The sequence below is a fragment of the Falco cherrug genome, chromosome 2, assembly GCF_023634085.1.
Source record: "Falco cherrug isolate bFalChe1 chromosome 2, bFalChe1.pri, whole genome shotgun sequence".
Taxonomy (NCBI): domain Eukaryota; kingdom Metazoa; phylum Chordata; class Aves; order Falconiformes; family Falconidae; genus Falco; species Falco cherrug.
Genome location: NC_073698.1, coordinates 14,918,953 through 14,934,035, shown reverse-complemented (window position 1 = coordinate 14,934,035; position 15,083 = coordinate 14,918,953). Strand labels below are relative to the sequence as shown.

Below are 15,083 nucleotides of genomic sequence, written 5' to 3'. Positions count from 1 at the left end.
ATTTTGTTACAAAGTACTAATCATCTGTTTTAAGATTCCTCCTTCTACATAAAAAAATGCCTTTTTTAAAGTAGACAAATCAAATCCAAACAACTTTATAAAAGTATTTAACACACTTACAGATCATAATTTTGTTAATGTCAATAATTTTAAATTAAATTTAAAAAAATTAAATATATATATAAAATATATACAAAATATATAGAAATTAAGATGGAAGTGAAATTCCCCTTAATACATAATTGCTGCTTAAATTACTCAACACATGCATATATACAGTAAAAGACAGGGCATACAAAATTACTATCTATACAGACAAAGATAGGCAGAAGTTAAAGATAAATCCCCCAAAACCACAGGCTTTGTTTTACTGTGGGACAACTGAGACAAGAAGAAAGCAAGAACTGGGCATTCAACTGGTCTAATTTTTTATCTGCCAAGAATTCGATATGCAGAAGCTCCAATTCCCACTGGCACAGAAGCTCAGAGTCCCTGTCCCTATTCACTGCACTCAGCCCCTCCTGCATATCCCACAAAGGGAAAGAAATTAAAAAAAAAAACAAAACAACAAAAAAACCCCAAAGATTTCAATCAATATGTTTGAAAACTAAAAAAAAATAATAAATAGGCAAAACCAAAAAAAAAAAATCAATCCACTAAAACATCACCCCCCAAGCCACTAGTGTTCACTAACAAAGAGTAATACTGCTGTCCTGTATTTCATTCCATTTGTACAAATATATTCTTGTTTAAGTGCCATTTTAATTTACAAATGGACAAGAGAAGTGTTTGTCAAAATATCATGAAATATCTTTGGGTACATTAAATGTTCAAAAAAAACCAGTGCAAGACTGGTACTTAACCCAGCAACACAGTAGCCAGTACTTCATAATGACTCCTCAAGACAAGTGACAAAAGCAGGCATGAAAATGTGTTTTTATTGTAAAATAAAGTCTTAAGCTGTATTAAAAACTGTAGCTTCTCACAGAAGACAAATCAAAGAGGCTCTGGAGTGCCAGTGATAACAGGAATTGTAACAGTTAGCGTAATGCATATTTTACTATCAAATTATTTGGAAACTGTCAGAAAGCTGGTGGAAAAGAAGATGTGATCTGCAACATTACTTTTGTAAATCTAAGATAATCACTACTCCTAGGGAGATTTGGGATATACTCCATTAAGACACAAGAGCAGAAGAACTGAATCAACAAAACAAAGAATCACGTCATTTCTGTGCTGTGGCAACGTAAATAAAATAAGAATAATCATATTTTTAACTTGCTGTATTTCAACTTCATAGAGAAGGCACTAAACAGAACAGTTACCAATACTGTGCAACACAAAAATCAGAAGCTCTTCAGTTTGTATGTAATCGAAGGAAGCAAGTGGATCCTGTGAATCTGTGGGCTACTTAGACCAGAGACCAATTTGCTTCTTGGAGTACACAGGAAAAAGAATGGGGAAATTGTGCCTGTTAGAAAACGTGTATTTTTTCGCTTTCCAATGAAACCTGAATAAAGAAATGCTAAACCAATGACTTAAACAAGGCGTCAACGTTTTCATCTTCCATTCTGCAATCTTGGGATAAACAAAACGTGGTAAGACTTTGCTAAGTATCATCTCAGTTCCCTTCCCCACAGGCAAATGAGTTGTGGCATACTGGCTAGGGTGCAGATGATGGCATCTTCAATGAGCTAAGCAAAAAAAGTTACAGCTGAAGTGCAACTCAAAAAACCTGCCTGAATGTATCAGGAAGTCTCTCGGCATACAAAGATTTGGCTATATAAACAGGAAATGCACTGCTGTGCCTACACCCTGCTTCATAAAATGAAATATTTTGGATTTCTCATGTGACCTTAGGCTCCCAAACAGCATGAAGATGCAGCGGCTCTAAGCTCACACAGCAAAAAGCCAACCATACCAATTGTATTTGTGAGAAAACGTCATTAAGTATATTGCCAAGCCTTACATTTATGCCTACAAGAATTTGCTTGGAGACACACTTCTGTGGTTTTAAATCAGTGTATCTGTCTTTTTCCCGATTAAACCAGTCTTGGTAGTAGATGAAAAAACAATGTATAAACAAGAACTGTGAGAATTTTAAGATGTTTGAAGTACTTCAGACAATCTGTATCTCAAGAGGCTAACAAAGCTAAGCTTGTAACCCCACTTCCCTAACATTAAGGAACTTTCAGAAATGTTAACTTTGCTATCTTTACATACATAGCATAGCAAGCTGAACTGAACATATTTATTCAGTGTCCATATATATGGAAATAAAGGTAGTATTACCATCTTCAACTGTTTGGTTTTGTTTCAATGCATATTTGCACATGCATGTATAAACACTAAAATATGCCATGCAGTCTAGTATCCAAAACTAAGAAGGGAAAAGAAAAGAAGAAGAAAAAAGCACACACTTAAAAAAAAAAAAAAGCCAAAAAACCCACCAAAACCACCCTCACAAGACGGTTGTTACAGCATAACACCTCCATTTCAAATCACAATGATGACACAAAGTAAGGAGAGTACCAGAAGGAACTGACCATTTTAAAACGTGACAAACATTAAACTATAAAACATCTTAAGGATGTATTCTTTCTAGATTTCAAAGTTCCACACAGACATGTACATTCAAGTAATGTAAACTTGAAGACTTGAAAGCAGACTGAAAATATTTCTTTCTAAGACAACAAGGAACCAATACTATCAACAAGATCAGCTACCATTCAACAGGAGTTTCAGGACTTCAAATCCAACAGGTCTAAGTGAACGGGGCTGTACCAGGCCATGGGGGGAGGGAGTTGAAAAAAAAATAAGCCAACAGTTTAAGAGTTTCCAACAATAAAAAGTCCATCACAGTCTTCAGGAAATATCTTACTAACTTTTACAGCTGGATGTTTCTAATCAATTTGTATAGCTTCTACCAACACTTGGATCTTCATATGCCTTCATCTGTTAGATAGAGAAACATTCCATCAAGATTCTTTTCTGTGATATAAATAAATCTTTAACCTTCTCTTCAGATTAAGCAATTGCAAAAAACATATACTTTATGGTGCTTGTGGTTTCTAAGGAGCTTGAGCATTTTCATATGCTTTTCATATATTCAAAGATCTTCTCTCACTTTTCACAATTTTCCAGCATTCTCCTGAAAACAAGCAGCAGAACCAGACTCAACACCCATAAACACAATAAATATAGGCAATATCCATAAACCCCTTCCACTTATACTTACAGATATCATACGTTTCTGGCGTCTGTCAGCCTGCAAGCCCACAGAAAGATAGAATCATTCAGGCTGGAAAAGACCTTTAAGATCATAGAGTCCAACCATTAACCTAGCACTGTTAAGTCCACCACGAAACCACATCCCTAAGTGCATGTTCAGCTTATTAAATGTACTCATCTTCCTCCTCCGCTAACCAACACTGACTATGAAAAGTAGTTAACTGGCCTGTAGGCAGGCCACATTTGCTACTTCTTGATTTGTTGAAAAGGTCCCCAAACAGACTATACATGGGCAACAAAGAGTGACATTTGCTGTGATTCTAACAATATTCAACTTTCGGAAAAGAAAAGCAAGTTTTCCAACACAGAAGTCTCACCATACTTTTTAAAAACAAAAAGCAGCAGCAAGCAAATTCTCTCTAAAAACTAAAGCAAAGCACTGGCAGTCATCAATGAGAAACAATGTTGAGAAAAGTGCATTCACTTTCTTGCTACTTCAGTGGTATGGAATTACATCACCTAATTTATGAAATTAAGGGAATAGATCCTAATATACATTCTGTACAATATACTCAGATACTAATTCCTAGATGGAGATTTATGAGTCAAAAAACATCTCTTTAGGCATTCATGATGCTTAGGAAGCTGCACTATTTTTTCCAGTTTTACCAGCAGACTTGGACAATAATTGGACTGAAATGGGGGGGGATGTGTCAGGAAAGTAGCACTAGTCATATTGCATTTCAGTAAAAGTATGTGCATATGGTTAATAAAAAATGAATACACCCAAAGATTATTTTAATCCATCTTACTTTGTTGTGGCTTAAACCAAGTCCTGTTTAACCAGACTGTTACCAATGGAAGGTAGCAATTCTTTTCCTCAGGTCTGTTTTCAACTATTGCACCTCTGCCTAGCCTCCGCAGTCTGGCTTCTCAAAGCACAACTCAGTTGGAGAATCCAAGCTGTAAGATAGTGTGAAATACCAGTCCCCAACTCTTGAAGGCACTGACTGACAACTATTAGTAAGCTTTTTATATGAATAACACAGCAGCTGACACAATTCACAAAAGCATTAAGTACACAAAGCAAACTAGAATCTTTATTATGTTAACTGTACTTTTTATTAAAGAGGCATTAGAACCTTTTTCTTTATGCTAAAACAGACTTTACAGAAGTATGGAAGTTACTACAGCTTATGTTAGAAGGTATCAGAAGGATAGCACCCAGAGGGACCTCGACAGGCTTGAGACATGGGCCTGTGTGAACCTCATGAAGCTCCACAAGGCCAAGTGCAAGGTCCTGCACATGGGTCAGAGCAATCCCAGGCACAAATACAGGCTGGGTGGAGAACGGATTGAGAGCAGCCCTGAGGAGAAAGGCATGGTGGTGTTGGTGGACAAAAAGCTCAACGTGACTGGGCAATATGCACTTGCAGCCCAGGAAGCCAACTGTATCCTAAGCTGCATCAAAAGAAGCACGACCAACAGGTTGAGAAAGGTGATTGTCCCCCCTACTCTGCTCTCATGAGACCCCACCTGGAGTGCTGCATTCAGCTCTGGGATCCCCAACAAAAGAAGGACATGGACCTGTTGGAGTGAGTCCAGAGGAGGGCCACAAAGATGATCAGAGGCTGGAGCACCTCTCCTATAAAGCCAGGCTGAGAGAGTTGGGGTTGTTCAGCCTGGAGAAGAAAAGGCTCTGGGGAGACCTTACAGCAGCCTGCCAGTGCCTGACGGGGGCTTTTAAGACAGATGGGGATCGATTTTTTTGGTTGGGCCTGTAGCAACAGGACAAGGGGATAATGGCTTTAAACTGAAAGAGGGTAGATTTTCATTAGATATGAGGAAGGAATTCTTTACTGTGAGGGCGGTGAGGCACTGGCACAGGCTGCCCAGAGCAGCTGTGGCTGCCCCATCCCTGGCAGTGCTCAAGGCCAGGCTGGACGGGCCTTTGGGCAACCTGGTCTAGTGGGAGGTGTCCCTGCCCGTGGCAGGGCGGGTGGATGTTCTTTAAGGTCCCTTCTAACCCAAACCATTCTATGATTCTATATAGATAAGATACAACTAGGAAAAGGCTTTCCGGCAAACACCCAAAAAGAGGAATGTCGATATTATTTGAGGACTAATGTTGAGACCAATCTGATTTAACATTTCCACTCTGACTTTGGAAGAGCTTGGCTGCTACCACAGAGCAGGGAGGCATTACTGACAGAGAACACTGGACTCCCATCTATGAAAAGGAGGGGAAAAGAAGGAAAAGAAAAAGCAGTGGGGAATAGAAGAAAAATGTTTGAAGTGTCCTCATCTACAAGAAACCAAAGAAGAAAGATTTTCCTAAAGCACAGAAGGCCAAGAATAATCAAAGTAAGAGGCTTATTTGTCCTTGTAATTCTACAGGATCAAATCATAGAATATCAGGTTGGAACGGACCTCAGTGATCATCTTTCTATTGTTACCCGTTTTATTTTTCATCATGATTATTTGACTTGAAGGCTCTCTACAGAGGAAAAATAAACCTGCTGGTGATACCTACTTTCACTTATGTAGTATCTTTCAGGGAACAAGAGTACCTCTGCAAAGAGACACTACAATGCACATGTGACATGCTAACCTCTCTCCTGTAAGCAACCTGCAAAATATCAAGCAACATCAGCAGCAGTACCAACTATTCAATCTAAGCATTGCAGCACCTTCTATCCTGCTTTGAATGTTAAACTAAAAGAAGATAAGACTACTGAAGACACACCGAATTTCCATACTATTTTCCCATGCCTGAATAATACTAAACAAAACACCAGCACAACAACAACATGTTGTTTAAGCTCTTGGCATCCTGTGAAATACGAGTTTGCGTAATTCAGGACAGTTGGAAGTTACCAACTTAAATCACTTCCCTGATCTTAAAAATGATACTGTAACATAGCCCAGAGTTCATAACATGCTGTGAAATATATTATCTTTCTAATGAAAGTTATTTGCACTTCACAGGGTGCCAACAGGAGGTTAGATTACTGCCCAACAGTACTCCAATGTCATATTAATATGGAAGAAGGTAAAGATATTTTTCTTCAGTTTAGTATTTACTTCATTGCTACTGCTTATAAGATTCCAAGACTTTTTCACCTTTTAATCATACACTCGAGGAATCCATAGCACCACATAGTCAAAACAACGTAAACACCGATTTTTTAATGATCAGTGTTCTCACAGAACATGAACAAAGAACTATCCTGTGAACATTATTATATTACTTTTGTTTCCCCTACTTTTACTTCTCAACTCCTGAACACTTAAAAGCAAATTCAAAGAGAATTAGAAAAAAGCTACTAAAATGACAAGAAATGAGAGAAGCTCTTAGAAGAGAGGATAAGAACAGTTTGTTCAGTCTAGCAAAAGGATGTGATTATTCCCCAAGCAAATTCAAGTAAACAGCAGTACAGAAATGTTGAGTGAAAGGAAAATGAGCATAAACAAGTTTGAATTTCCAGAGTAAGTTTATTTTTAATGAGTTACTCAACCCTCAGAGTAACAAGGTTCTAGAACAGCCTTCTAGCAGAAACAGTAAAGATAAAAAATGTTTTTAAAATGGAGTTTGACAAGTAGGGATTTCATGATGTTACACTAGCAGGAGACTGGATTTAACAAAGGAAATCCATGATACCCAATTCTCCTATATTCTGAATTTATTTATTATTACAGTTTTGAGACTACAGGAAAAAAATCAGAAGACAAAGACATAGCACTGTTTTACATATCATTCAGTAGAAAGGACGACTGCATTGTCCTCTGTATTTTTCAAAGAGGATGGATATGAAATTATTTACTATTACAGGAAACTGCAAATGGCTGTAGCACTTCTGCCCACATAAACCCAAGAGATCTGTACAAGTTCAGTGACCACAGCATCATATTTTCCATTGTAGTAAAGACAATATTCATGAAGCAGCTGGTCTCTTATTAATAGAATTCATTTATCTTATTCACAGCAAATGAAGCACTTAATAGACAACATGCCAGCAAGCCCATTAGGAAACAGATTAAATTTGATCATTTCAGAAATCAGTTTAAAAGTTTGAAAATCCTTATTTAAAAAATTGCATATTTTCTTAAAGCAGAATTGTCATTTCATATGGTATTTGAAACTCATACCCAATCCTTAGGTAACCTGAGGTAATCAGATTACAAAATTTCTCTAAAGAATACCTGTTTCAATACAAAAACACAAGAACATCCATGTTGAGCCATTCAAGGACTTCATTAACACAGTAGTTGTCACTGAGAGTACGGGAACTCACTTGCAGGGATTCTTGGTTCAAAATGAATCATGTGATAGAAAATACTGCGCTCTGTAACAGTCCACCACATACTAGTATTTGTTTTCTCCATATATATTTAGCTAAAGATAACATGATAAGAGACTGCAGCTGCTTAAACACTAGAGAAAGCAATTAGGCTCCTTCTCTGGCCAAGAACCAGCTTATCATTGGTATCTCTGCATGAAAGGCTGAACGCAGTTGGAATTGTTTTTGAGTTACATCCCCAATCCATAGATAACTTAGACATCAGCAGAAGTTGAGCAGGACAGCACAAATGCCTGTCAGAAGTAACAGAACAACAAGGGAGCAGATGACTTCAAAACATTAATGCCAATTACTGAATTTCAACTTCCTTTTAATGGAAAACATTGGGGTTTTTTTGTCAATTGCTAAGGGAATCAAGTATTTAGAGACAATGAAATGTAACCTGTTGTAATGCCCTGCCTCTCATCCAACCCTAACACAATGAGTCCAGTTCAGTTTAATGTCTTTATCAATGATCTGGATGAGGGAATCAGGTGCACCCTCAGTAAGTTTGCAGGAAACACCAAGCTGGCCAGGAATATTGATCTGCTTCAGGGTAGGAAGGCTCTGCAGAGGGATCTGGACAGGCTGGAGTGATGGGCCAAGGCAAATTGCATGAAGTTCGACATGGAGAAGTGTCAGGTCCTGCACTTGGGCCACAACAACCCCACGCAACACTACAGGCTTGGGGAAGAGCGGCTGGAAAGCTGCCTGGTGGAAAGGGACCTGGGGGTGCTGGCTGACAGCAAGCTGAACATGAGCCAGCTGTGTGCCCAGGTGACCAAGAAGGTGAACAGCATCCTGGCTTGTATCAGAAACCGAGTGGCCAGCAGGACAAGGGCAGGGATTGTCCCCCTGTACTCAGCACTGGTGAGGCCGCACCTCTAATACTGGGTTCAGTTTGGGGCCCCTCACTGCAAGAGGGATGTAAAAGTGCTGGAGCGTGTCCAGGGAACGGCAACGGAGCTGTTGAAGGGTCTGGAGAACAAGTCTTATGAGAAACAGCTGAGGAAAAAGCATAGAGAAAAGGAAGCTCAGGGGGACCTTACCACTCTCTCCAACTACCTGACAGGAGGCTGTAGCGAGGTGGGGGCCGGTCTCTTCTCCCAGATAACAAGCAACAGGACAAGAGGAAATGGCCTCAAGTTTGGCCAGGGGAGGTTTATATTGGATATTAGGAAAAAATCCTTCACCAAAAAGGTTATCAAGCATTGGAACAAACTGCCCAGGGAAGTGGTTGAGTCACTCTTCCTGGAGGTATTTACAAGACATGTAGATGTGGCACTTAGGGACATGGTTTAGTGGTGGACTTGGCAGTACTGGGTTAGCAGTTGGACTTGATCTTAGAGGTCTTTTCCAACCTAAATGATTCTATGATTCTACGATGATTCTATGAAAGGCAAGTTACGCATTTTTGTATTATAGGACTAAAACAACTAGAAGCAATGTTTTCAAAGGCAACATGAGTTATTTCTGAAATTCTCACTAGCATGCTATACTTTTACAACTCCATGTTCACCATCATTGTATCACATAAGGAATATGAAGAAGCTAAAATCTAAATTAATAAAAGAGAATGATTACTATCAAACTTCAGCAGTTATTATTCAATGAACTCAGTCCTGCTCCAGTTAGAATCTGGAAAAGACATTGTAAAGATACAATCTCATGAAAATATGTGAGGCCAGGATATCTGGGAAAATGCATCTCTCTGGAAAGATACAAACAGCTTGGGGTTTTTTACATGAAAAAAATTCCCAGGAGAGATAACAAGATCACAGGTTCTTCTGCTGTAATTTTGTCTTTTTTTTTTTTTTTCCCCCAGCCAGCTAACCCCAAAATTTTCATACATATAGACATCACTGTATTTTTATAATTAGGTTTATGAGAGAAGAAAATCATCCCTGAAAACTGTATGCCAAAACAATTTCAAGACAGTCTTTTCTGTTTGGAATTTCTATAAAACCCTGGTAAAAAATACCCCCTCACACTCCCCACAGAAGATGGTATTTACATCTCGTGTCTGTTTCTCCACATGTTAAGTAGGAAAATAAACTATCGCAATTGCTACTAAATTACAAATTCCTAAAGATAATCTGTTGAATCTTATTTATATGACAACATAGCTCTATATTACTGTTTACATCACAAAAAACACACTCAAAAAAGTTACAGCATTACTTAAAACAGCTGCAAATCCACTGAACTTTCAACCTTTCAACCCAAAACGTATGTAGTTCGCATCTTTGAGTAGATGAACTTGTTGCTAAAATAGGACAACATGGAGAGGAAGGCCTCAAAAATCAAGGTGAAAAGCTGAAGGCTTCTGCAACAGCAATAAGCCATGATATCACCTATACAAGATGCAAGTTACTTTTTTGGATTGTTTAATACAATATTCATTAACTTTGGCAGAACAGTAGGCCTATTATGGAAACTAAAAGCATACAAGTAATTCTATAATGAAATTTCCTATATAATCTATATGACAGCACCCTTGTTTAGGCTGCTTTTTCACAAAGCAACTACAAAGTACACTACTGGCAAAAAGTACAGGAAGAATAGACTTGATGTTTTAATTGAAAACAATCTGGAATCAATGAGAAGGAAAAATTTCTATTTTGCTTCAGGAGTCCAGCCACAGCTGGACCTCACTATGTGAAGCATTTAAGCATATGCACTTTAAACACTCATCTGAAAGAACCATTAAATTAGGTGCTGGAAGAAGTTATGAAATCAACAATTACTTAATGATCAAGAAGGCCAGTTGTAGATATTTTTTTCTAAGACATTTGTGGGTTTTTTTCCTAATTCGTAAGTTAACAACAAAGAAACCCTCCTCCAGGTGCAAAGAAAACTATATACTACTACTTAACTGTGCCTACACAGAGTTAAACCTCTGTTGAAAGATAACTTTTTTAATATAATAGGAACACCTATTATATGCATAAGCTAAGCCTTTCAAGAGATAGTAATGTATTTAGTACCTCAGCTGATTCGAAAAAGAAAACGTAGCCTTACTGCAAATACTAATTGTAGGACAAGGCTGAAATAGTCACAATGGCCATACAAATGTAATGCTGACACCTAACTGAACTGGACCATATAATCTGTGCTCTCCTAGGGTACTCCCAGAGTCTTACATATTTAGAAAGAGAAGGAAACTGTGCAAAAAACACTAGGAAAAGGCTGCTGAGGATTTTGTATGAATCCTATCACTATCAGTTCTCACCGCATTCACAATAAACTGCTGCTTCATGGAACACAGTATTACAGCTCTGCATAACTACTTCGGAAAGCAGCACTCCTCAGAATGAATGCAGTAAAACCACACTAAAATAAAGTCTGACCTTACCCTGGGACCACTCCAATTAAAATGCAAAATGTTTGCATACTACAAGAAGCATATCTCTTCTTCCTTCAATTTATGTGGAATCTCCTGTCAGGTATTTCTAAACATTGCCTTTTTACAGTAGCTTCTTAGACACTGGACTGTGCACAAATTAGTATTCTGTAACTTTTATAATATAGAAGTTTAATTCCACCTGAAAAACAGCGCACGTACTGTGGTTTCATATAGTATCTTATATTTAGGCAACTTAAAAAATATTCTAGTATTTTCTAATCATATTGAGCCAGCTTCACTGTCTCTTCCCTAAACACGGGCAGGAAGGACACGTTCCAAAACTCATTTCCACTGAAGCTCTTCAGCACAGTCTAGATTTTTCCCCCAACAGAACAGATCCTCCAAAACGTAGGTAAATGAAAAATCCCAGATCACCTAAAGAGATAAAACATCGAAATAATGCCTATTTTTCTCCAGGGCCTGTAGGTTATTAGATATTCAAAGATCAAATCATAAGAGTTCATCTCTGACATCAACTACTTACTCTCCTGTTTGATTACATTTTCAATGACAAAAAAAAAAAAAAAAAAACCCACACACACACAAAGCCTTGCACAAGTATTTCACACTCCACTCATTTTAAACCTGAGTAGCTAGTATGTTTTAAGGAGTCAGAAGTTCTCTCTACGAAACATACGATAGCACTACTTGCTGTAACAGGTACACTGTCTTTGTAGCATCTACACCAGAGTCTGTACAGCATGAGGCCAGGTTTTCTACTTGGTTGAGAAAAATCCAGACACAGACACTTCCCCAGTTATCCTAACACAGGAACGAAGGCAGTATGCTGCGCAAAGCATGGTAATGAAACTAAGGGATCTGAAGTGAACAAAAGGAGAAATATTTCTTACTACACTAGAAAAGACCTTATTTTCCGAAGGCTAAAAGACACTATAGCACAAAGCATTTTAAAGTTGCACATAGAATACAATAAGCATTGTGTCAGACACAATAACATTTGAAATAAAAAGTTCTAAAAAATCAGGAGAACTCACAAGTTAATCATTACTTGAGACAGAAATACTGCTTCTCCTCAAAGAGGGAGAGAATTGTTAAACATGTAGATAGATGTAGGGTCTAAATTAGCAAGGACTCAAAAGTATTCTTCACAAAAATTCCTTCAAAAAAACAATACTCCTTCTACAGCAAACTGTCTTTGATGACTTAAGAAGAAAGTTATATTTGTTCGAATTTGATCTGAAATAAAAAGCAGTCAATTTCCAGTGCTAGTCCAGGTCAAAAAAAGTACCCATGTGGCATCTAACCTATCATTACTATTTGTGCATACCATCTTACAGGACCAGGTTTGTAACAGTAATTTTTTATTAAACTTACATTTTACCACTTAAAACAAGCTCAAGCCTCCTGTTTCATGGAGAATGCTTTTTAGCAAAGAGAAACTTAAGGTATGACTAAAAACCAAACCTCTTTGATCTCAAAGAATAATGTACCATTGAGTTTTTAGCTATATATACAGACAGATTTTCTATGCATTCTATCACCTCACATTCTGTGGCCATGGATACATGAATTTATTGAATTTAATACAAAGTAACATAAGATGCTAGATTTGTATCCAGCTACTCACAACAACAGAGATGTCTCCAGAAATACATGCACTTAATGAAAAAAGTCTTAAAAAGACAGTAGCTGCTTTATGTAAAAACAATGCTGCAAACAAACTATACACAGTTGATGCACGAACAAGAACGGTTAACATTCAATCCTACTGTTGGCTAAACAAAATCTCCGAAATTTGACCTCCTAGCCCAGGTAAAGAAACAAACTTTGGGTTTGGACTCCGGGTTAGCATCAGTGTAGGTTTCTCATGAGCTAAGAAGCTCACAGTAACACCTGTTCCCTGTTCACATAAAAAGCAGCATTGCTGTGCTTCATCCTACTAAAAAAAAGCATACCATGTCAATGTGGCAGATATTTTTGAGGATTAAAGTGATTCTTTTCCTCGAACATCTCATGTTGCAGCGCGAGAAGCTGTAAATTACTTCCTTGCTCTACCTGAAGGAAAGCTCTGGGTAACAGGTAAGAGAGATCCTAGGTGACTTCAAGACAAGAAGTAGGTGGCAGAGTCACAGGAGAGGAGGGCAAGCCCAGTCGCGCAATGCTCACGGCAATTGCTAGTTTTCACTCGATGCTTTTCAAAGCATGAGGGACGTTTTCATGCCCTGCGAAGCTGTCAGCTCACAACTCACGGAGCTTTAAAAAAGCACAAAACTGTTCACCCTTGCCTGTTCTTCTCTTCTTTCAGAATCTTTCAAAATACATAAAAGTTAATCTACTACATCAGGATGGGGGGGGGGGGAGGGGAGGGGGGGCGGGCGGGATGTAAAGGTGTGAGAGAAACTCTCTTTCACATGGATTCACTTCGATGTCTTGCTTTGCTTTTGGAGATTTAGGGACATCTCCGTTACCTAAAGATACCTGAGCACGGCCGACGCCCCAGGCCGAGCCCCCCCGGCAGCACTGCACGCCTGGTCCGTACGGCGCTCTACACGGCGACATTCAGCGCCCAAGCCCTCGCCCCAGTCCCCGGCGGGACCCCGTGCCCCGGCCGCTGCCCCGGCCCCGCCGGGGAGGGTGCGACAGGGCCCCGCGCCGCCCCCGCTCTCCCGGGAAACCCACCCAGCCCCGCCGCCGGCCGGGCGAGGCGAGGCGAGGCGGAGCGGCGAGGGAGAGGGGGAGAAAGTTGACGAGGCGCTTTTCCGCGGCCGCCGGCAGGGGAGCCCGCTCCCGGCGCCCATTCAAACAAAAGAAGCCCCCTCGCCTGCCCGCCGCCCCCCGGCTCCCCCGCGCCCCGGCCCGGCCGCCCGACTCACTTCGCAGGGCCCCGATGAGGAGGCTGCCGTCCTTAATCAGCTCCTTGATGAACTTGTTCGTCCTCTCCAGCTCGATCTCGTGACACTTCAGGCGCTCCCTGAAATCCGGGCTGTCCAAGTAGGAGTCGCTGAACTCCAGCGTGGGCAGCCCCATGGCAGCGGCGGAGCGGCCGCAGCCCCCGGCCGGCGGCGCAGAGGCGGGCGGCTGAAGGAGGGCCGCGCCGAGAGACGGCGCTGAGGGCACAGGGGAAAGCGGGGCAGAGGCGAGAAGCGACTGCCGTCCCGCTCCGCCTTCCCGGAGAGGCTCCCGACCCGCTGCACCGGCGCCCGCCGCGCCGGCGGCGAGGCAGACGGCCCTTGGCGGCGGAGGCAGCGCGCTCCGGTCGCTGTCACCCAGCTACATGCTGTCCCGGGGCACCGCGGGCTCCCAGCGCCGCCGCCGCTTCCGGCAGCGCTCCCTCTTCCTCCCTCCCCGGCCCTAACTTCAGAGCGAACCTCCCCCGGCCCGGCCGAGGACGCCCTCCTCCCGGCGCGGCATGCTCACACGCCGGGGACGCGGCCCGGCAGTGCCCGCCCCTCGCTCGCCGCCGCCCCCTCCGCTGTCGGCCGTCCCGCGGCGGCGCGGCCGGGCCCTGGCCCGGCTCGGGGTGCGGCGGAGGGGCGCGGACGGCCCGCACGGTCCGGTGAGGGCCGGCGCTCCCCCTCGCTCTACCTGAGGCGTTGGGAGGCCCAGGGGAGGGAGGATCCACCTCAGGGGCCGGGAGGCTTAGGGCTGTTTAGAACCCTGCGCTTGGAGGAGGCCGGTTTATGTCAGCGGCTGGGGTGGAGGGAGCAGCCCGCCTTCGCTGGGGGAGACAGCGGCCAGCCCGGTGTCCACTACAGCGAGAGGAGCGGAGGGTGCTTGGGCCTCAGGCAGTCAGCCCCGGCGTGCCTGCTGTGCCGGGGGATCCTCCGTGAGAGCCCAGCGCGGCCCTGGTCAGCCTGCCCGGTGGGCCTGTGCGGGCCTGTGGCGGGGCAGTGCTCCAGGAGAGGTGGGTGGTGAGAGGAGAGAGCGGGATGCAAAGGAGGAGGAGGCGGTGGAGACCAAGGAAATACAAAAGATAGGAACATCCATGTTCTGCCTTGGCACTGGGATGCTGTACCAGGATAGCTGAACCAAATCCACCCTAAAGAGGAGCATCAAGAAACTGCGAGCCCAGTTACCACAGGAAAGTTGTTACTTTCCAAGTACATGAGTGGGCTTATCTCAGTAAACAGAAGCACTTTGGAATA

General features: G+C 41.9%; 1 protein-coding gene across 1 annotated transcript in view; it reads right to left on the bottom strand.

The window, feature by feature from the left end:
• The window catches only part of ARHGAP42 (Rho GTPase activating protein 42), a 162,189-nt gene extending 147,843 nt beyond the window's left edge, over positions 1-14,346 (bottom strand). The window contains exon 1 of the mRNA XM_055702383.1: positions 13,812-14,346. Within this exon, the coding sequence (XP_055558358.1) occupies positions 13,812-13,965 (154 nt within the window). The 5' untranslated portion in view covers positions 13,966-14,346. The remainder of the gene's footprint in view (positions 1-13,811) is intronic.
• Between the last annotated feature and the right edge of the window lie 737 nt (positions 14,347-15,083).